The 22448-nt window shown below is 34.1% G+C and overlaps 4 protein-coding genes and 1 pseudogene across 6 annotated transcripts; 1 reads left to right on the top strand and 4 right to left on the bottom strand.

Annotated features, from left to right (window-relative positions):
- Nucleotides 1-859: 859 nt before the first annotated feature.
- Nucleotides 860-4505, bottom strand: LOC131177976 (uncharacterized). Its single transcript, XM_058143162.1, has 4 exons — nt 4502-4505; nt 4211-4416; nt 1215-1677; nt 860-1132 (listed from the first exon to the last, which is right to left on the bottom strand). Exons 1-4 carry the CDS (start codon nt 4503-4505, stop codon nt 930-932), a joined length of 876 nt encoding a protein of 291 aa, XP_057999145.1. The 3' UTR covers nt 860-929.
- Nucleotides 4122-9578, bottom strand: LOC110659256 (syntaxin-42). Of its 2 annotated transcripts, none has more exons than XM_021817133.2 (10): nt 9117-9578; nt 8377-8653; nt 7954-8043; nt 7609-7686; nt 7198-7275; nt 7055-7120; nt 6889-6969; nt 5708-6642; nt 5205-5239; nt 4122-4416 (listed from the first exon to the last, which is right to left on the bottom strand). In XM_021817133.2, exons 1-8 carry the CDS (start codon nt 9302-9304, stop codon nt 6535-6537), a joined length of 966 nt encoding a protein of 321 aa, XP_021672825.1. In that variant the 5' UTR covers nt 9305-9578; the 3' UTR covers nt 4122-4416; nt 5205-5239; nt 5708-6534. The 2 variants fall into 2 exon arrangements, with proteins under 2 accessions (XP_021672825.1, XP_057995133.1); XM_058139150.1 differs by having other exon boundaries at nt 4122-4399.
- A 1590-nt stretch (nt 9579-11168) lies between these two features.
- On the top strand, nt 11169-13285 carry LOC131177975 (PRA1 family protein F2-like; annotated as a pseudogene).
- Nucleotides 13286-13897: 612 nt separating this feature from the next.
- LOC110659257 (cytidine deaminase 1) lies at nt 13898-15139 on the bottom strand. Its single transcript, XM_021817134.2, has one exon. The coding sequence runs from the start codon at nt 14952-14954 to the stop codon at nt 14025-14027; it is 930 nt and encodes a 309-aa protein (XP_021672826.2). The 5' UTR covers nt 14955-15139; the 3' UTR covers nt 13898-14024.
- Nucleotides 15140-18242: 3103 nt separating this feature from the next.
- Nucleotides 18243-21367, bottom strand: LOC110659258 (L10-interacting MYB domain-containing protein). Of its 2 annotated transcripts, none has more exons than XM_021817136.2 (5): nt 21173-21367; nt 20386-20763; nt 20212-20305; nt 19596-20128; nt 18243-19437 (listed from the first exon to the last, which is right to left on the bottom strand). In XM_021817136.2, the coding sequence occupies exons 2-5, from the start codon at nt 20719-20721 to the stop codon at nt 18853-18855; spliced, it is 1548 nt and encodes a 515-aa protein (XP_021672828.2). In that variant the 5' UTR covers nt 20722-20763; nt 21173-21367; the 3' UTR covers nt 18243-18852. The 2 variants fall into 2 exon arrangements, with proteins under 2 accessions (XP_021672828.2, XP_021672829.2); XM_021817137.2 differs by lacking the exon at nt 21173-21367 and having other exon boundaries at nt 20386-20542; nt 20629-20764.
- Between the last annotated feature and the right edge of the window lie 1081 nt (nt 21368-22448).

Here is a 22448-nt window from a genome sequence, read left to right as displayed (position 1 = left end):
TGTAGAGTGAAATGCAACATCAACAACATTTTCACATCATAACATCAAAAAGGCAATTTGGAGCACTCACGCACCCTGTAACATCAATCATAATATATGGGAGCTGATCCCCTATACAGCTCTCTTAAATCCAACCTGGTGCCAGCGAAGAACTCAGCTCGGACTTCCACTTAAATACCAAATCGGGGTCCCAGCGAAGAACTCAAGCCGTGTCTACCCCGAAGGACCGGGTCCCAGCGAAGAACTCAAGCCGTGTCTACCCGTCCTATCCATAGTCCACACCACATCACACGCACGCCAACGCACGCACACTGCTCCAAATTACCACAACAACATACATGGCACTTTCACAGTTATGAATGCAACATAAATCGTGCCTAAGGTTTAACTACATAAATATATGCATATAAGTGATGCATGGGCATGCTTGAACATATAATAATAGTGAAATTACAATTAAAATTAATATTTTACTCACAAGATAATCGATGACTAATTTGGTCATTGATTTAAAAATAGCTGATCTCGATCACCTAATAATTAAATTATAAATTTATTAGTACTAAGTTAGAATAAAACTCTAAAGAGGCAACAGACAGCTTAATTTATGCCGGAAATCCGGCAGAGTTTCCCCTATACCTGGGACCTACCCAACTTGCAAAAGGCTCAAACAACACTTCTAAATTCTCAATTCCCACAATCACATCTCATCAATATCACATGGCCCCTCCTGGGCCCTCCAAATCAGACAATACTCAAAATCTTAAAAATTACGTTTTAGTCCCTATAATTGACATTTTTCAAAAATCCACTCAAACAAGCTCTAAAAATTCTAAAAATTTTCCCCACGGCCCTTAATAATATTATAAGACTATTGCAAAAGGAATTATAATTTTTCGATCATCCACGAATATTTTATGAATTTTATTCTAAATCGATATTCGTCGAAAATGAGCAACTTGGAGTTCGGGTTTACCTATGCCAATTCTGACACCTGGAACGCGTCCAGAACGTCTGAAAATGCTAGGATTGACTGTAATATTGACCACATTCTGAGACGGGCCGTCGGGCAGCCGGATCTGGCTGAAAATGCAGTCCCGACGCCAGTGAGCTATCCTCGATCCGATCGCACCTAATTTAAGTCTAAATTTTGTTAATAATTATCATAAAATTATTTTTAAATTTTAGAAACCGAAAAAGTTCGAAAATCTCACCAAGCGATCTGGACCGTCCGATTATCGCCTTTTTCAAACAGTGTCCGATCGGAGCGGGACCAGTCCTATCTCGAAGATCTCGTCGTCCTGAGTCCATCGGTGGCCTCGGATTTCCGATCCGACGGTCGGATCGCCAGAAAAGTGATCGGAAACCGAGAAACCCATATGATTTTCTTCCAACTTTCCCTCGCCGGTTCTCTTTCCTCCGGCCACCAAACGGGGTGCCACTGGTCTCATCTGAAAGTTCATCATCTTGGGAGTCCGTGGCACTTGAAATCACCGGAAATGGCCGCCGGAGTTGGCCGGGGCGACGCCGCGAAGTCGGGCCCCTGCTGCGCGCTCTCCCTCTCTCCTCTCTTTCCTCTCTCCTTCTCTCTCTTTCTGCTGCTTCCTGCTCGGTGCTGCCGCCGTCTGGTGGTTGCTCCGACACGGGGGGAGGCCGACGGTACCTCGCCAAGACCGTCTTTGGCCGTACGAAAATGGGAGGGAGAAAGTGAGGGGGAGAGTGGAGTCGGGGAGAGAGAAATGGGGGGGGGGGGAGTGCTGCATTTTTTTTGTTTTTAAGTTTCTGCAGTTTTTTTTTTTTTTTTATATGGGTTGTTACATAAGCTTAATAATTATTTTATCTCAATTATTTAATTTTAATTTGTAAAAATAAAATTCTTATTTTTTTAAAAAAAAAAATCTTTTTAGCCTATAATAACAATTTTTCTCTTTTCTTTCTTCATCTCTCTCTCAGATTCTTACTTTTACTTTATTATGATTAATTGATACTTATTTATCAATAAATTTATTTTATTTTTAATAAAATTTTTATTTATTAAGTTTATTATTAAAATAATTTATTAATTTATATTTTTATTTACTATTATTTTTTATTATTAATTTAAATTTTGTTAAACTTTAATTAATTTCTTCAATAAAAAAATTTACAACACTATTTTCTGAAATTTTATTTTAATTAAATCAAATAATTTTAGTGTCAATTTACTTATCCTCTTTAATTAAAAAAAAATATATTCTTTAAAATATAATTACAATTAAACAATTATATTCAATTAAATTTTAATAAATTGAAATAATAATAAATATAAAAATTTAAATTAATAAATAAATTTAATAAATAATAAAATTTGTTAAAAATAAAATAGTTTTATTAATAAATAAGCATTAGTTATTTTGATCGTAAAAAATTAATAATGTGAGGGAAAAAAATAGGAAATTTGATAGAATCGCAATTTTCTATTTGCAAATGAGAGGTAAAATATTCCTATCAACCATCATCTTTAAAAATTCATCTAGCATTACTGTTACAACTATTATTATAAAAACTTGTTAATTATACTAGTTAAGATCTATTTGGCATTGTTGTTGCATTCTTCCATTGCTGTTTTAAAACTCTTATTTGTAAAACTGCTATTTTGAAAAAGCAATTTATTTATTTGGTAACATAATAAAAAATTGCTGTTAAATGAAAAAAACCATTTGATATGCATTTGGTTAAAATTACTTTTTAAAATGCTGATACATGCAAAATGACCAAAACGGTTAATAACTATAGGCATATTTTTTTAACTTTATTAACAATCAACCATTTATTTATTCCTATTAATTTTTTATAACAATATTTAATTTATACAATAAAATATATTTAATTTTATTTTTTTGGTAAAATATTAACAAACATCAATAAAACCATTCACTAATATTTACAAAATAATTATAAACTAGTACTTTATATTAGGACTGAGCAAAATTCGGTTCAAACTGAAAAATCAAATCGAACCGAGTCAATTCAGTTTAATCAGTTTGGTTTTAAAATTTAATCGGTTCAGTTCGGTTCAGTTTTACATTATAAAAATTTCGGTTATTTCGGTTCGGTTCGGTTTTGAAGAGAAAAAAATCGGTTAAACCGAATAAAACCGAATAGTAATTTATATTCAAATTGAACTAAATCAAACCGAATCGATTTTTGAATTGATTTATTTTTATGGGAAATTTATGAATTATATTTAATTATATATATATATTAATTGTTTAATTTCATTGATTAATGGTTATTAGGTTCAAACCAAAGTCAAAATTAGACCAAATAACTTGAAAATAAAGTCTAAATTAAAAAATTAATCAAAAATAAAAACCGACCGGTTTAAATGGAATCGAACCAAAATAGAGCTGTTCAGTTCAATTCAATTTTTCACCCGTTTCGATTCGATTCAATTTCTAAAATTTAAAATTCGATTTTTATAATTTAATTCGATTCAGTTCGGTTCGGTTCGATTCGAACCGAATGCTCACTCCTACTTTATATATTTGATTGCAATACAATTATTTTCCACATGAATATTTTTAATAACTAAATATTTTTAAATTGATGAAGTATTAATAAACATCTATAACAATTATCAAATATATTTACAAATGATAATAATTGGCGATTAACAAAATGTTTCTCCACCAAGGGTTTTTTTTTTAACAACTTGCTATTTTTTTTTTATAAGATCTAAATGTAATTAAATTGATCCAATAAAACAGCACAGAAGTTTCTGCTTTTCACAAGTCACCCATAAGATGCATCATTTTTATTCATTCAACAACTTGATATACTACCATAACAAAAGCTGTTAAATATGAAAAGATAGATGATGGTGCTGATTAGAACAACTAATAACCAGATTGATGATGCTATAAATGCCAAGACTTGCTAGAACTTCATTTCAACACAAATTCTCTTTGATGAAACAACTAATACATGGTTATAGTGGTTAAAACCTCTAGAACTTTGTGCATTTATCAATTTACAGTGGACAAAAGCAATTTAGGGAAAGAGTAGTTTAGAATTATACTCCGTAATGATTACTAAAGAACCACTCATGTTTCAATTTCTCCATCAGACTCTAGAAAGAATGAGACTCAAATCTTCAATTCATTGTCAATTTTCCTTGCAAAGATACATGATTAGATACGTGATCCCTTCAGTAGCTCAAATATCTAACATTCCACAGTTTAACAAGCAACAATAACATCATCCATATTATACCATCGGTTCTCAACTTTGGTTTAGAAATACTCTTTCCTTCTTCCAATGATTCCAATTTGTAAAGTGAGATTGCATAGTGAAGTATAGCATCCCTTGCTGCATAATAGAAATCAAGTGCAATTCTTGGGAACGACAAACAAACATGCTGCATCAAAACACCACCTATCATCAGCAAAACAAACTTTATGAGTGAATTTAGGGACCCTTGTTAGATTTTTCATCAATACTATCAAAGAAAACAATATACCCATTGTCATTTATGGATTAGATGGCCATGCAACGCAAGAAATAATATACCCATGCCCCATTGTCAAAGAAAACCTCTTCATTTATACTCTTTTATAGGTGAAAACAAATTCTGGAACCTTAATGTATGTTGTAGTGCCATTTCTACAAATAATTTTTCAATGCAAATGACAATAGATATCTAGCAACCAAGAATTTGAGCATTATTCATGTTGGTCAAACTCACCAAACTAAAATCAGTTACAAGCTCAACATGACATTGGACATATTTTACCATATCCATATGCCCTATAATTTATAATAGAATGGCCGCAAAATCTCTTCAAGTTATAATAGAACTCAAAGACTTTGAACTTCATCATATAACTCAATAGTAACCACATTCCTCATAATGCAAGATGCCATAAGTTTAAAAAATTAATTCTAAAAAAGCCTAATAGACTCTAAATAATGAAAAGCATAACAATCACAAGAGAAACCATCTTGATGTCAAAAACAGAGCAAACCAAACTATTTAGGAGTCATCTTCGTTGATTTGAACTAGGGCAAGTAGGAATTCATAAGGACAACTGCAGTTTATGAACAATAAACAATAGGAAAACAATAATAAACCAGTACTTGCGATTGCTACTAAAATTAGGAACTAACCATTAAAACAGATTCGGCAGATGCTAATAAAGAGTATTATATCATAAGAGACTCACCTGAAATGGAAGACTTGTAGTTACCGACTAGGTTTCTGCAAGAGAAGGAGAGATTAGAGGCTAGAGAGTGGAGTTGCAAAAAAAAAAAAAAAATCCCAAAATTTCAATTCTCAAAAACCCTAGAGCTTCTAAACGATTCAGTGTAGAAAAGAAATGGAAGCCATTAAAATGAACGGTGAAGACATGGTTTGCAGGCGAAGCAAAGTAAATTTGGATTCAATTCGGTTTAGGGTTAGTAAATATGAGTAAATATAGAAACATCTAAACTAAAAATGGTTTCAACTTTCCAGTGTAGAAAAAGAAAATTTAAAGCTAGATTCAATTCGGTTTATGAATTGAGAGAGAAGATGTGAGAGAGACGAAGGAGAGGAGAAAGCGAAAGGGTTTCTTCAGAAAAAAAAAATGAAATGCTTTTACACGGGTATAATGGTAAATATAATAACATCTAAGTTTATTTTTATCCATAAAAATTATTAAAATCTGCTGCCCTCATTTTTCCGTACCTGCGTTTCTGAAAAAGCACTTATTTGCTGCTTTTCAAAACAAGAGTTTGAAATGGTTCAAACTCAATTTGAGATTTTAACCAAACAGTCTGAAAAAATACTTTTCATCTCAAACCTGCTTTTTCTCCTCTCATTACAGTGCCAAATGGGTCCTTAGAGTATATTAGATTTTAATCCAAACTTAAGTTTTATTTTTTTCCCCTAAAAACAATACAATTATAAGATTTTTTCAAGTAATTTTTGTTTTTAAACATCTAAAATTGAACTTTAAAAAAAAAACATTTTTTTTAGCCTTCAAACCTTCCTAATGGGCCTTAAGCCTCCTCGAACACTCAGGGCCTACCAAGACGATGCCCATCACTTTTGCAAGTAACGCATATCCGGGGCCATACTCAAACTATACCTTTCACAATCAGCTTGTTCATCAATCAACCATCTATAATTCAAGACACCGTTATCTGTAGTAAGAAGTCGACTACTTCTATTACATTAAAAGATATTTACAAGAGAAATTTGTTATAATAAGGCTATCCTTAAAGAAAAGGCCGAGGAGCCTGACACCAAAAATTTATATTTGTAGACCTACAGAAAAATACAAATATATATTTTTTTTCTTTTTAAAAAAAAGGAAGGGGGGTAAAAGCAAAGAAAGAAAGGCTCGGGCTGCTGGCAATATATTCTTGCCAATGGCAAAACTATGATGAAAAATCATGCATATGGTTTCCCACAACTCAAGTTACACACTTCCTAGTCAGCTTGCAACCCTCAAAATGTGCAGGTCCACGTTCAGCTAGCAGGCTAAGGTATCACTAACAAACATAACATGATCACAAAAATAATTGCTTGAGGATCAAGAGGACTAGCATGATGAAACACATAATAACAAGCACTGTTGCACACATCACCATCCCTCCTTTCTTCTGCGATCTTTCTGCCTGCAATTCCAGGATACACAACATGATTATTGGTCGATTGATCTCTAATGCTAGCGCAAACAGCTCAGTATACACCAATAAATCCCAACTAAAATCGAATACATAAATATAGATGGATGTTCTTAGCAAAATACATATTAAACCTCTGCAAAAAAACATATTCTTAAAAAAAATATATGAGCATGTGCATGTGTGTGCATGTGGTGCATGCCCACTCGTTTTATGTGAAAGAAAAAGACAGAAAACCTTCTGCAGCTGTTTAAAGCCCTCCTCTACTGATGAAGCAACATTCTGAATGTTGTAGTCTATCCGATCAACAATTGTACCCTGCTTGAGAGAATAAGTTTCTTTAACACCTCTACCTGTAACTGATAAACCTACCCACATGACGATATAAATTTGAGGCTCAAACCTGATCTATCACAAGGACAGACAGATCCCTCATGATTTGAGCAAGCTCATTCACTGATGCCACAACCTACAAAGAGAGATTACAACAATTACAGGGGAACTCAAAAATCCACTTCAAAAAATCAATTAAATCTATTTTAATACCTGTTTGATCTCTCTTTCCCTTTCCTCGGTTAAATGTTCACTCTTCTTTAGGTGAATTGTTTGGTGCTGATCAAAATCCTGGATTTGTCAACCATGGAACCAACAAATTGAGTGACATAAGTTTACCAATGTTTTTCAGAGAAACAGTTGTGAAGGAAAGTCCAGAACCAGAGCAGATACCCTTTAAGAGAAAATGTTGGGCTGTGGGTCCCACCCCCAACATTTGGGCGAAATCCTCAGAACACAAACTTTTTGACAGAAGGAAGACTTAAATCAATTATTTTACATATCCAGAAGGATATATAGAGAAAAATTCGAGGAAGGATATCTAGTGACTAATTTTATAAGTAAAAAATTCCAGAAATCAAGTAGATCCTACTAACTGTAAGCTATAAAAGGAAAGGAGCATACCGTGTCACTGAATTCATCATCTTTATATCTAGATTTGTTCTCATTTATGTTCATCTGGAAGTCAACCCCATCGTGTCCCTAAACCACCAAAAGAATAAATATTGTATGAAATAAGAACAGAAAAATACTACTGTAAATAGTAACCACTGAAAGCAGACAACAACATAAAACCACAGCAAAAAGAGCAGCCAGTTCCAGATTATATAACAAGAAACCCAAGGTGGCCAAGTGAGTGTACTTGTTCCAATAGAACAAATTGACTTTATATTTTCCTTGTTAGTAACATGTATGTAACTATGTTAATCAAGGATGCACGTATTTGTACATGTGTGAGCATATGCAGACCTCTTTTTGCTGCTGCAGACGCTTAAGGTATGTTGACTGTCTTCTCCGAAGATCCATTGAAATGTTTTGAAGGTCTGTTGCAAGAGAACGCTGTGGCAAGAGAGAAATCTCAAATCAACTAAAAATCTTCAGAAAGGATATTGAACATATAAGCACAAGACCATCCTAAAATGCATGAAGTCTGGAGCCATTGGTGAAGGTTGGTAAAGTAATGGCATATAAAGTAGTAAAAATAATTAGCAAGAAAACAATTTGCAAAATAAGAATCAGCAGTTGCACTACAGCAGGAAAACTAATCAATGCAATAGGGCCTAAAACATTAACAGAAGTACAGAAATATAAGAAATGAAGCTCTGAAATTTAGTGCATCATAACGTCCTATTGAAACAGAATGCAGTTCACATTAACCAAACAGAACCATACCTGCACATTTTTTCTAATATTTGAATCCTCAGGAGACTCACTTGCAGGAAGTTTCTGTAATCTCTTCTCAGATTTCCTCAATAAATCAGTTATTTCTCGAGTAAGGGCCTCAATCCTTCGCTGATCATCTTTGCCATCTCCAAAGGAAGGCATTAAAGCTTTCGCATGAGCCTTGACTAACTCAGCCATTTTGGTTCGGACAATCTGAATATTGGCAGCTATTTCTTCAGTATCATCCACCCAGGCCGGTGGTAAACCAATTGTAAAGGCGTCACCACTGTACCAAGGAAATGGCATTCTCAAAATGAAGACGCGTTTGTATTTTCAGAACACATTTTCAAAGACGAAAACTGAACACGAAGTGTGAAGGGAAAATGTAGGAGCAAAATTAAGAAGTTCCAGAGCTAGAAATTTTTCAGCAAACAGAAATTCCCAAAATTATTTCTTTCCAACCAACCGACATGAAGCAAGAATCAGCATACTCAACAATACAATTACAAAATTATCCAACATAGAAACGATGGGTGCAAATTATAAAAACATTTTCCTCATAATGCTACTATAATTAGGTATATTGAAATGAATGATGCATTAATGGCCAAAATTGAAAGAGTTGCCTATTTCCTTATAATTTTAATAAACAAATAGAATAATCAGGACTAAGCAACCAAAACAAAGACCCATAAACCAAGTTCATATATGGTAGTGGACAGAGAATAGTTAACCAAAAAAGGGGTTACCCAGAAGGACCGGGATCTTCAGTGCTGAGGGGAGTATAAGAGGCACGTTTGGAACGAAGAAACGAAGTGTTAACCATTTCAATAACCGGACCACCCAAAACTGACGCTGACGATGACAAAGGAGCACGCACGCTCTTCACTGCATCCCTGTGCTTTCTGTACTGAATGGTTCGGTTTCTCGTCGCCATCGATGACCAAAAAACTGGAGAAAAAGAAAAATAATCTGGGAAAGAATTTGGGATGGGAATTTGCAGTGGGTTTATCGGTGGACAAGGGATTTGTGAACAAGGAAAATGACTTCTTTGGATTTGAAGAATGTGAAAGTGAGCGGAATTGAACTACTCATGGAAATTAGGATTTTGGGGGGTTTTTGGTGGAATGGGAGAGTGTGATGACGGGTGCTTCAGCTTGAAATTTGATCTCGCGATTCAGAGGAAAGCTTTGAAAAGTAGTAAACTGACAGAATGTAATTTTGACGCTAAATTTGTGCAAAATTAATTTTAATTAAACATAAATATAAAAATTAGTTTTTTTAAAAGTAAAAAAATATAAAATTAAAATTTATTTCGAAGAAAACTAAAATTTTGTAAATATTAAATACATAAATTTTAATTTATATAATTAAAATATTTTATAAACTTTTATATTTTTATATTTTATGTTGAATTAATTCTTCTTATAAATCTATTTATATTTTTTTCCTTGAAACCGTCACGTAGTACTTGGTGATAATATCAGCTGCTGCCACGTGATGCTTATCATTTATAAGTTAATTTATTTATATGTTAAGTGTTTATTTATTTTTTTTTAATTTTTAATTATTTTATTTTATTATAAAAATTTAATTATATTTTAAAATTAATAAAAATTTAAAGTTATGTTGTAAAAATCTATAAGGAATTAGTGATTTTCTTCTAAAACAATTCATACATTTATTATATTACTTATTAATTATTATACTTAATTTTTTTATTATAATAAAATATAAATAACACCTGACATATATGTAACGAATATTTTGTTTATTAGAATTTTTTTCTTATTTAATAAATTAATTTTAATTAATTAATATATATTTAATTATATTAATGGAATAATAATTTTATTCATTAATTATTTGAATCATTTTTTAAATTTATCAATAAAAAGAAAACTAAATGGATTTCATGATTTATTTAAAATTTTAATTAAATAAAAAATATAAAAAATTATGTTTTAAAGTTTTTTCACTTTTAAAATCTGATAAATAAAAATTTATTTATTAAAAATGTTAATTAACTAAATATTTTAAAATTACAAAAACAATTCGTCCAATGCAATGCACGAGGATACAGCTGATGGGAAGGAATAAGAAGCAAATACAACCTTTTCGTAAACAAATTGAGGCTGCATTTTCATATACAAACTGGGCTACCGTTTCACCGAGACCAGGCCGTTTCGTGTTTGGGCTTACATTAGCACACTCTACACCTCTAAACTGGACCACGTAAAAAAGACGCAAGCAAAGAAATCTTTGGACTTCGGCCATAGCAGACGTGCAAGAAAAGCTAACAAAATGGCGAGCAATCCTTTGGGATATGATAAAAGCCATACAAGACACCAAGTCCTTTAATCATCTGGTCACTATTTATATAGCCGCTTTCTCCACTGGGGTCATTGCATCTGCCATCATGACTACGCAACTCCTACAAGGCATATTTACTTCCTAAATTCTTTTCTCCTCAGCTTTTTTTTTGGTTGGAAATCAATTAGATGTTGCACATTTGTTTGCTGTTAGATAAAAAATTTTCATGTTGAATCATAAGAAGCTCTAGTTTGCCCTGCCTACTGGATGAAAACATTATTTCTACTGCATGTCCCAACTCTATCTAGTGTTATATCTCAATATTTTAACTAATTTCTTGTCTAAATGTTATTGAAATTCTCGTGATTAATAGTCTGGGGGTGCAAGATCCTAGGCTCTAATTAAAGACTTGTGCTTTAGGAACTCTTTTAAAGTGATGATTAAGCACGTAGCTTATTGTGTGACGATTCACAGCAATCTCATAGATGATGGACAATAGTGCCATTCCAGTGACAATCCTTCAGGTATTTGGATCTCGTTGATTGGGCGCCAAGCTGCAGATGTTGCAAATTTGGTGAAATGTTTACTGTATCAAAAAACGCAAACCCGCGGTCAAATCTTCCTTATAAACCACAAGGCGATAAGGTCCTGCATCTTCATTAGCCCTAAAAGAGGGTGAGGGTCTCACATCTCCAAGCCAAGGAAAATGGAATATGATATTGAGCTGAATCCGTATCAAAACTCTATCTGAAAGTGTACTGGCGATATCCCTAATTCAAGGATTGCTTCATGGAAAGTTTGCCATAGTTGAAAAATCAGCAGACATACACCTTGCTTGTGTAATTCTCGTAATGATAATGGATGCCCTGCAATTGGCTTTAGACTACTTTTTTTAATAGATACGCGAATAAGTCAGTAGTTGGTAACATTTCATTGCCAAATTGCTTTACTAGGAAAGGAATGTAAAGCTTTATTCCAGTTAGTTTGTCTCTGCAAGAAACAAAATCTATTGCTTCTGGTGCACACAATACAAACCAAGATCTCATTCTTGTTCAATCACTAGAACAATCACCAACCTAACATCCATATGTGATATATATTCTGTTGCAGCATAAACCATCAGGAGTCAGGACTAGCAGTCAATTAATGTTGCACCTCGGCTATATCCCACATGCTTCTCTCGTAAACTTGGAAAACCGTTTTTTCCACTTTCTCCCCCAGCCTTGTTAGCGTTTCTTCAGAGTCCTCTGCCTGTGTCTAGATCATCGGAAAATAACCTCGTATGGAACTATACCAGCCGAATCACATCCACCATCTAACCTACGCATCATTTCAAATGCCCAAAAAAAAGGGCAAAAAAAAGATCGGATCAGATTGAGCGTTGGCACATGAAGACCATGGAGAGAAATGATCCAGCTGCAATCTTTCAACCTTCCTACAAATATGTTCAAAAGATCAAAATCAATACTGTGTTCTTTCACCATAACTTTGTTATTATCATACTATTCATCTTGTTCCTCAGCTTGCTCTGGCACCCAGTATCATTTATCATCTTTATAATCATAATGACTGCATGATCCCCTGGTGGTTTTAGGCACTGTAATCTCTGATGAAGTCGTGATATTAATCTTGTTGACGCTATAATTATCATGCTTTCTATTACAAACGTAACTGATAATATTACAGTTGCCCTGTTCTCTGAGAAAAATTAGGGTATCATCGCATTTTGGCTCGCGGGGCATTTAGAAACATTGATGTTCGATGTTTATGAAGGTGAAGAAGGGTTTGGATCGGCTGGCATGTTGCGCTTCCGAGATAATGCAGTCACTTTGCCTCTTAAAACCGCTGCATCTCCTTCTTTTTCTGCCTCCTAGTAATGCACATAGTGGTTTTTGGTTCTTTGGTTTCTCCTCCATTTATAGATTTGTTGTTCAGTATAATCGTCCCTTTGAAACCGGTGATATGGTGCTTTAACTAGTCTTCTCAGCATTTTGATAAGTGTTTTTTGTGCTTATTTTTCACTGGCTTTTGTATTTTTCCAACCTGAGCAAACTCATGTAATTCAAATGCATGTTCATTTCCGTATACGGGACAAGCCTTATTAAAAGTTCTAGTTCCATGTGCTACTCCGTACTCGGGTGATACTGCACTTGCGAAAAAAGGAAGAAATGGTTTGGGCTGGCTATACAGCCTTGTTCTGGTTACTATTGAACCTTAAATATTTGCTTCGATTTTTGAGCGGCGTGTTGGAGTTGAGAGGGGTCAAAGATATACAACGAAGGAACCATCCACAGACAAGCAGATACGTGAGCTAGTTATGCAGTAAAGTCTTGCTGGTCATAATTCTTGAACTGGGGAAGTCTTCTTTTATTCTTTTATTTGCACAGGCCACAGAGTAGTTCAAAGTTCAAACCTTTTGGTTGGAGTCTAAATTCAGGGATTTGGCCTCTACAAGGTGTGCTATTGGGTAGTTTCCTTTCGTTCAAGTCACGTAAATCATCATACCCATGTTATCAAACCCCGCACGTATAGGGTGGAAAATGAAAGAGATTTGTTTCTTTTAGTCCCTGCTAGGGCAATCCAGAACCACCTGACTCGATTACGACGTAATCCTGCCATAATCAACAACAAGTGATATGCACTGCCACTAATTCTTTGATGATATGAGTCAAAAAGATTAACTAGTTTTTATGGTCGACACTTGTGCGATAGTGTTATCAGCAATGATAGCTTCTTTTGCTCCATCATAATCGCACATAGTGTGTGTTAAAGCGAATCTCCTGTAAATATTGGAAGTCCAAGTCACTACCCTGCAAACCAATCATACTACTTTCTGCTGACACCAATTCTAGGGACAGAGGACTCAAGCATGTCTGCCGTCTCTACTCTGTGCTAAAAGAGGAGCTTTAAAAAAAATCAACAGCCGCAACTGCCTTTTCCTTGCCACGGTCTCATCACTTAGAAACGGCCAAAACCCAAAAAGAGTCCACAGTCCCTTTATTGAATAACAAATCAAATTGTCCTTAATCGACTTGCAAATCAGGTGAAATTATTCACACGTCTTCCTTATTCATTGATGGATGAAACAATCTTTACCATCTCAATTTTACTTTCTCATGCAATAAGAAGGAACAGAACAAGCAATTTATTTAAACTTAAAGAGAAAAAATTTTTGTGCACAATTTGCATGTAATATGCAGCACCAAGTGAAAGAACATGAAATCTAATGAGAGATCGATTGATTCATTTCAATTTTTCATGGCCAAGAATTAGCCCTCAGAACAATTACAAGGAGAGACAGTGAGGAAATTATTAACACAAATTACCGATAGAGACAAGATGATTCAACAAGACTTCAAACCGCAATGGAACACCTTGAACTCGCACTTGGGTGAAATCATCTGCAAAAGCAACCTTGCCGTGTACTCCTGTCTCACCACAGCCCCTTCTTTCTCCACTAATACAGCAGCCACGATCTTCTCATACCCATCACCGCTTCCGCCCACCAAATATGCCACAAGAGCAGCCTGTACAGGCCCCAGGCTTGGATTATAAGCAGCAGACTCCATGTACGACCCTCTATAGACCTTCCCTTCACAATCCATCAACGCCACCCCGGATGGGCAATTACTATACGGGGCATGTGATTTGTTGGCGGCCTCTAAAGCCTCATATTTCAAATCATCGCAAACACGACTATTAATCCCATTTGGGATGTTACTATTAGAATCGCTTAGAAAGGACAAGTGATTATGATGTGGTTCTAAAGCTAAAGCAACATTCTTATCCAAAAGGTCATCTGGCCCGAATCTGTGCGGTAGAAAGTGGGACAAAGACTCATATTTATTAGCATCTCCATTCTCAGCCACACCACCGCAATTATTACTGTTACTATCGTCTGTGATGAGGATCTGGATATCGGGGGCGTTGCGAATTTCCTGGAAAAACTGACGGCAGTGGCCACAGGGAGCGGCGGAGACGGCCAAGTAGTTGAGGCCGGGTTCAGCATTGAGACTGAGATTGGTGATGAGGAATTGTTCGGCGTGAACGGATTGGTGTAGAGGCAGGCCCGGGAACTCGAGGTTGGCTCCAAAGAAGATGCGGCCGGAGGATCCAAGGCCCACCGCACCGACGTAGTAGTTGGATATGGGCGAGCGGGCCAAGGACCGGGCCTCTTTAACTAAGGTAGGGAGGAGCTGGAGGACAGTAAGGCCTGATTGTTTCGCCATTGATTCGGCTTCGGATGCTTCGATTACGAATCTACGCTGCTCCATTTTTGCAGTGGGATTGCTTGGGATCGGAGATTTAGATCAGGGAATAAACAAATAATTTAGCAGGGGAGAGAGCCTACCCGGAAACGAGGAGGAAGGTTTAGGGGCTGTGGGGGGGAGAGAGAGAGAGAGTTGGAAGAGATAGGGATTATTTATAAGGGGGATGCGTGGTAAATTTTGCTATGTCCAGGAAGATTCCTCCTGCCTCAGATTTTCCAAGCAAATTTTTTTTTAAAATAATTTTGACCTATTAAAATTTAATTTTTCATGATTCTCATGCTATTAAATTAAAATTCATTATATTCTCTTATTATATTTTAAAGATATTTAAATCTTTGATTAAATTAAATTTATTAGCTTAGCCACTTTAATTTTTATACAAAGTATATGTGGTATGAAATTATTCATATACTTAAAATAATCCATGATGATGATAATGATGATAATGATGATGATGATAATGCGTAACAACTTATTCATTATCCTTACATAGATTTACTTTTAAGTTTATTTTTTTGAAAATAATAATTTATTTTATTTTATAGATAATTTATCATCTTTAATAATTTATATTTTAATAATTCATTCAAATAATCAAAATCATTAAATAAAAATATAAAATTTTTTGCAGTTACAAACATATTAAGTTTAAATGTATAAATAAATTATATAAAATTCATGGTTATAAGCAATTCCTTATAATTCTTAAATTTTGCTATATCCAGGAAATCAAAATTATTGTCCAATGCATGTACAGTTGTCAAATAAATACAGATTAATTTGTTGAGTGAAAGCATAAACTTTCTCATTAAGAAATATGATGGGGCATTCTGAATGAGAAATTGTCATTACTTTGCCTGGAAATTGCAATTATAATTAAATTAAAAACATTAGATAGAGATCAAAGACTCTTTTGCTTTTAATAATTGCAATTAGATTATTGATATGATACAAACTACAAATGGGTCCAGTCAAACTCCAGCAAGTCAGTGAGATGCAACCAAACAAGGGTATCATAAGCAATTTGTTTTATCATCATCCACTGTTGCTTGCAATTGACAAGTTACCTTGGAATTTTCTTTCCCTACTCATGGCTTAGCTTAAAGGCCTTCTAATAAATTTAAATTATAAAAATTTAAAAAAAAAATTCATTTTTCTTACTATTTGGGCAAATTGCAACTTCACCTTTAATCCAACTTATCTTTGCATGATTCCTTTCCTCATGAGATAAAAAAATAAAAAATAAAAAAGAGGTCTCCACACTGCAACCAGCTGATTAAAGAACATATGCTTTTAACTAATTGATGCTGATGCTGACATTGATTCACAGTGCTTGGAATTTAATATGTAGTTGGTGCAAGCTTGCAAGCATTTGTTTATTTGTTACTATGTGATGTTACTCATGATAACATCTAATAGTAGAAAATATTGTTTCTTTTGTCACTGAAATTGAAGCCCAGCTTTGTCCATTTATACACCTACCCATAGTTGGTGATAACACATGTCTAGTTTGGTTTCATGTGTTACAATATTTAAATTTAGTTGGCTGACATGCTCAACAGCTCAAGTGATCAGAAAACACACAACTTATCGTTAAACACTTATTTTAATTTAATTATAAGATGAATTATAAGATGTATACCCTGTTTGATTGTAAGGAAAGAAGCATGTTCTCCTAAGCATCTAATAAAATCTCCTCTCCTGCTGTCCGCCAAAACAAGTCAATGATTATCCTCCATTATTATACTACATAGCCTCCAAAAGCAACATGAGCTTCATGATTACACAATTAGAACGAACTGAGCCAGGGAGAAAATTAGCTTGTGTGTGGAGAGAAATCGATGGCCAAGATCTGTCATGGGCACAGCATTTAAATTAAGGGACTCAGTAATGGAAATGATATTTAAGCCATTTTAAATTGAGGATTGCCAATGATCTAACCTAACAATTAATTTTAGTGTCCTTCACTCACAATTAATTTTAACATTTTTTAAATTATTTTTTTTACTATTTAAATAAAAAATTAAAAAATAAAAATCATTAATTTTTTTTAATTTAATTAAACTAAAAAAATATTTTACCTTTTTAAAATATAAACTTATAAAATTTAACATTTTTTTAATAAATTAAATATGAAATTCTATTAAATATATGACTACATTAAACTTATCTTCAATTAAAAATTAAAATTACAGAGAGCATGCCCCTGTCAACTCGACCAAGAGGATTGAGTGGGTTACTTGATTTGATGGACCCTTTCCTACGGATAGAACTAATTCGATACTGCGAGATGGTTCTTAAGTTTGCTACGATATTTTCGATTACGACCTATATTCCAGGTACCGCAGAAGGTGCAGATTCATGCAAATAAAGTCAAGAATTTCCACTCTTCCCACGGATTTTCAATAATTTCCTAATTGAATGGCTAAAAATTCAATCTCTTTCCAAGAAACGAAAGCAATATTTTTGTTGATGTATGTAGCAGCAAGCAACGGCGCCAACAACTTTAAGAAATACAATGGGCAACTAAATCTCCTCCGGTTTACATTTTATTTCGGATTCTTAGTGTATGTACACCCTCACCCTCACTCGTGTGAACCTCATCTCAAAATTCAAGGACTGTGAATGTTTGATGCATGTTTAATTTGCCCTTATTTTGATGATTCTCGTGGTGGCAATCACTGTAATCTGGTATTGCCTTCGGTACCATGAACAACGATGTTGGAGCAACCTCGCAACAATAAGAGCAGAGTCACTTTCAGGTTTTGCCTAGTTTGCTTTGGGTTCATTTTCTTGAATTGCCATTTGCCAACCGCCGGCATTCTCACCAATTTGTTTAAATTTCTTTGCAACCCACCACCATGATCCACTTTCTCAAGAAGAAATTATCGCTATTGGACTCGGTTCATTTGCACTAGTTTCAATCCATTTGACTCAAAATTCACGCATCTTCTCCAACTTTGCATCTTCTCCAACTTTTCACGTAGTGATGTGGCGAGTTGATTCTAGTTTATCTTCTTCTTGTGCTGGTTTGCTCTTCTGAGTCAATATTTGCATTGGATCATTCTATCTTGTGGGACATTGGAAAATGCTAAATTATGAGACCATTTCTTTTCAATTACAATATTTTAGGCTAGTAAAGTTGTCTTTTGCCTGGTAAGTGAATTTGTTTACTTTCTCTTTTATCGCTTGGCACAGCCTAACTTGATATATATGCTGCACGGAATTTGACTTACGATGGATATCTCTTAAACATATAAAACTAAACGCAAGCAAAGGAAGAGAAGAAGATTTCGATATGTTAAAGCTCTCGTTACGTGGGGAAGTGAGAGTTGTTATGAGTTTCTATCAAGATCACAAACCATGGTAATTACCAATTAGTTGGGCATACCAAATCTAAACGAGATGGTTTGGCCCATAGGCCATAGCACAGAGGAGTGTGGCATACAAGAGTTAAAGAGTATGATGAACCTGTTATCCCAAGAGAAGTGTGGGAGACAAATCAAGACTGCACGTTAGATTCTCCTTCAATGGTTCTGCTCCCCAGTCATCTAATCTTGGACCGATGAGGCATTCTAAATCGCTGTGGACGTTTTGTGCAATTCCTACCCGTAGTTTATTTGAAATTTGAACCCTGAAAGAAAGATGCCAAAAGTGATGGCAAGTAACCAAAATGCTCCATTCCATCCACCATCCATGTCTGAATTTTCCGCCGAAAACAAAATGGATACTCGTTGCTGTAGGCCTCTTTTATACCCCAAAACTGTCCTCTTTTCGAACAAACGCAGCCACAAAATTCATATCAAGCTAATGGTAAGGAACTAAACTTTACAGTTTAGGAGAAACAACCTCAAATAAGCATTATGACCTGCCAACGAATGAACAATATCTTCACATGGACCTATGACTCTGGGCGAAGCTTCCTTATCAACCATTTCTTTCGTAGTTTGACATCCAGTGCCATAAATGTTTTAGCTTTCGTTTCATCCTCTAAGAAATCACATGCATCTAGTATAAGCTCTTCGTCCATGTCTGGCAAAGCTTGGACAGTTCTAATTACATTCTCTATCGAGATAAAGTTTGAATTCTCATCCTTCCTTTTATCTGATAAAGAAGAAACTGCGGTTGCCATCTCACGGAGGGCACTAGCCATGCCCTTGTCTTTGCCTCTCGCCTTTTTAGAGTGAGCAGAATTTGACTGGGTTTCCGATTGACGTTTCTTCTTCTGATCAAACACAACAGTTTTTGAACCTGTATGTTCAGACTCCAACATATAACGAACTTCTTCCATGGATACTGATGCAACTGGAGATTGAGAACCCTGTGAGTCACCAGGAAACTTGACCTCTGGAAGATCATTTTGCAGCTCCAAGCACTGAGCAGAGAAGCAGTCACTTTCATCAAAGTTTTGATCATTGCATATCATACACAAATCTTTGTAGTATGGGACAGGTCGAGTCATGAACTGCCGTGCATCTGTATGTGTCTGCATATCATCACGTCAAAGCTCTTAGAATGCTGTTGATTCACTTTCTTACAAGTCTTTAATTAGTTAATTTTTAATGATTGACTAATAATTCCAAAATCTAAATAATACAAGATATTCAATTTTGTTCTCATGGTTTCCCAACAAACAACACATACCTTGATATAGTCCTGCCAGACATAGTCATCAGCGGTCACCATTTGGCGAGTATCATCCCAAGTAAACCCAGCCAATTCAAGAAGGTTCTTTATAACATTATACTGCCTTCTCAGAGTTTTGTAGCGATTTTTCAGAACATCCACATCATAGTTAAAGCCAAACTTAGCATTAAAGGATGTAATCATATCCATCCATGCTTGTTTTCGGAATACACCATCAATCTGATTCCCTTTCCGCATATGTTCCAGCATAAGGTCAATGAAATAGCGATCCATTGGCGGTTGCCAATATGTCCTAGTACGGTTGCTTCCTGTGCTTCCTGTTCCATACCCTGTAGCCTGATGCACATCATCTAATGACTCCTTTGATGCAGAATCATCAATAACCACATTTGATACAGAGATACTGTAATTTTCATCAACTGTAATTTCATGAAAAGTCCCTGGAGCTCCCTCAGAAACACTCTTTACTTGATCGGTGTTGATGATTTCATTACCAGCTGAATCTGGCAGTGACTCTGGCACATTGTCACCTGGTTATCAATAGCAGCAAATTTTAAACCTTTCAATAACTTAATTGTATTTGATTCAGACGACATCAAGGCCAGAGTCTTACCTTTTTCTTCAATGTTAGTGTCTCCATATATCAAGCACAAATCTTTATAATATGGGATAGTTTTTATCCTATATGCACGCGCATCAGGATGTATCTGCAACAATAACCCATTAGACTTACCAATACCAATACATAGAAAAATCTTTAAATTAATGACAAGTGAAGCCTTTTCACCTTGATATGTTCATCCCAAACACTATTATCAGCTGTCACCATTTGCCGATTTTCATCCCAGCTGAACCCCCTCTGATCAAGGAGCTTCTTTACAGCCTTGAATAAATTCCTCAACGTTTTGTGCCGATTTTTCAGAACATCCTTTTCATACTGAAATCTGAACTTGGCATTAAACAATGAAGTCATATGCTTCCATGCCCGTTTACTGAATAAATGATCATCAAACTTATTCCCTTTGCTGACCTGCTCTAACAGAAGACCAATAAAGAATCTATCCATTTCAGGTGTCCATATGGTTCTCAGACGATCATTACCATTCCTAGCTCGGACACCCATTGCCTCTACAATTTTAAGAAATGCTCACTGCAAATAGAAGCACTGACAAATACACATTGCACTAAGATTAATACACTAGAATTGAAAAAAATCCCAACATAGTTTGAAATTCTAATCGCTTTGCTATTTCCATATGACAGAAATCTCTATAACATGTTTGCCCTTTAAACATGGTGAGACCCATTATAAAATTTTCCATTTTCATTAACAATTAAGCGTTTCTGAATCAAACACAGCCAACCCATATCATAATTCCAAGAGTTGTATGCAAACTTTTGTTGTTAACATCCTCAAATACACCAACCAGAACAATGAATAAGCAATAACTAGAGAGAATAGAAGGCGAGCTCGAAAGAAGTCGATCTAATGTAATATCCAATAGAGAATAAGTTTAGCCTGGTTACCCAGGAGGATAAAAATAGAACCGTGAGGGGGATAGATTAAAACTCACCTTGGAATCGAATGGAAGGACGCGGGACAGATGCAATTGGGGTTTCTGCAAGTTTAGGGATAAGGCTTTCCTGGATAGCGCTCAAATAGCCTCCTAGTTGGGATTCAGCGATAACCCTGATCGGATTACGCTTGTCTGGCACGGGGTATTGTATGACAGTTTGCCTCTGTAATTTCTATTATATATTGTATCCATTTAAGATTAAAAAAAAAAAAAACTGTTAGATAGAATTGCATTTGATGAAAATTCAAACCCTACACAGTAACACTTTTACCACCGTAAAAAGCATATAATTAGAGGAATTAATTTCTCTTATATTTTATAGATTTATGTGGTTTTCTGAAATCCCCCAAAACAAACGTGGTCTTTGAAATTATAATCAGGAGATAAATTATTATTTATCTGTTGTATAACTATTTATCCTCATAGTGAAAATAAAATTATGATAAAAGATAATTGGCAAATTTGGCATTCCAGCAATTGACGATTAAGATTTCATTTCGTTAATATATATATATATATATATATATATATATATATATATATATATATATATTTCGTATGCTTTGCCTTTTGGTATTGTTTGCTATAATTGAAACTTAAATTTAATACTTTACCACTCTAATGTTAAAGCAGAAAAAGAAATAATAGTTAATATAAAATTAAAATAATAATAATAAAATTAATTAAAAATTAATAATAATTAATAAACTAATATATACATATATAAATATATACATTATATTAATATATAATTTTTAATTTATTTCATTAATAATTTTTATTTTTTAAATTTTATATCTATTATATTTATCTATATATTTATCCATTATTCATATAATTTAGTGTATAATACAAAAATAAAATAATAAATAAATATAAAATGTATAAAACTTTTATGAGCAATTCTTCTATTTTCATTTGGATATTTAGATATTAAATTAAAGCCTTTTATATGTCATTTTTAAAAAATTTTGTGCATAATTATATGTGATTTAAAAAAAATTAATGAGTATTATTTTTTTTTTAATTTTATCTTTATTTATACTAAACACAATAACTATTTGTATAATTTTTTTAAAACTCATCTTAATATCTTATAAATTAAAGAGTATTTTGTTATAATTTAAATTATTTAATTATCATGTATAATTATTGTGCTCAATAGAAATAAAGATAAAATTAAAAAAAAAATCAATTAATGCAACCGTAATCTTTTAAGAGTGACCATTAATTTTTGACAAAATAACTCTTAAAAAGTGAAATAAAAATGAAC

The sequence above is a fragment of the Hevea brasiliensis genome, chromosome 2 (assembly GCF_030052815.1).
Source record: "Hevea brasiliensis isolate MT/VB/25A 57/8 chromosome 2, ASM3005281v1, whole genome shotgun sequence".
Lineage (NCBI taxonomy): Eukaryota > Viridiplantae > Streptophyta > Magnoliopsida > Malpighiales > Euphorbiaceae > Hevea > Hevea brasiliensis.
This window is presented reverse-complemented; position numbering and strand designations above follow the sequence as displayed.

Coding starts and splice junctions, on each gene's coding strand:
- LOC110659257 (XM_021817134.2), bottom strand. CDS start 14,954: ATGGAGCAGCGTAGATTCGTAATCGAAGCATCCGAAGCCGAATCAATG.
- LOC110659258 (XM_021817136.2), bottom strand. CDS start 20,721: ATGGGTGTCCGAGCTAGGAATGGTAATGATCGTCTGAGAACCATATGG. Junction 20,306..20,385: donor TTTGGGATGAACATATCAAG/GTGAAAAGGCTT, acceptor TTATTGTTGCAG/ATACATCCTGATGCGCGTGC. Junction 19,438..19,595: donor TCTGGCAGGACTATATCAAG/GTATGTGTTGTT, acceptor GATGATATGCAG/ACACATACAGATGCACGGCA.
- LOC131177976 (XM_058143162.1), bottom strand. Junction 1,678..4,210: donor TGCTTGTTAAACTGTGGAAT/GTTAGATATTTG, acceptor GTACGGCCAAAG/ACGGTCTTGGCGAGGTACCG. Junction 1,133..1,214: donor CGGACGGTCCAGATCGCTTG/GTGAGATTTTCG, acceptor GACTTAAATTAG/GTGCGATCGGATCGAGGATA.
- LOC110659256 (XM_021817133.2), bottom strand. CDS start 9,304: ATGGCGACGAGAAACCGAACCATTCAGTACAGAAAGCACAGGGATGCA. Junction 7,276..7,608: donor ATGATGAATTCAGTGACACG/GTATGCTCCTTT, acceptor TGACAAATCCAG/GATTTTGATCAGCACCAAAC. Junction 6,643..6,888: donor GCTTTAAACAGCTGCAGAAG/GTTTTCTGTCTT, acceptor CTGGAATTGCAG/GCAGAAAGATCGCAGAAGAA.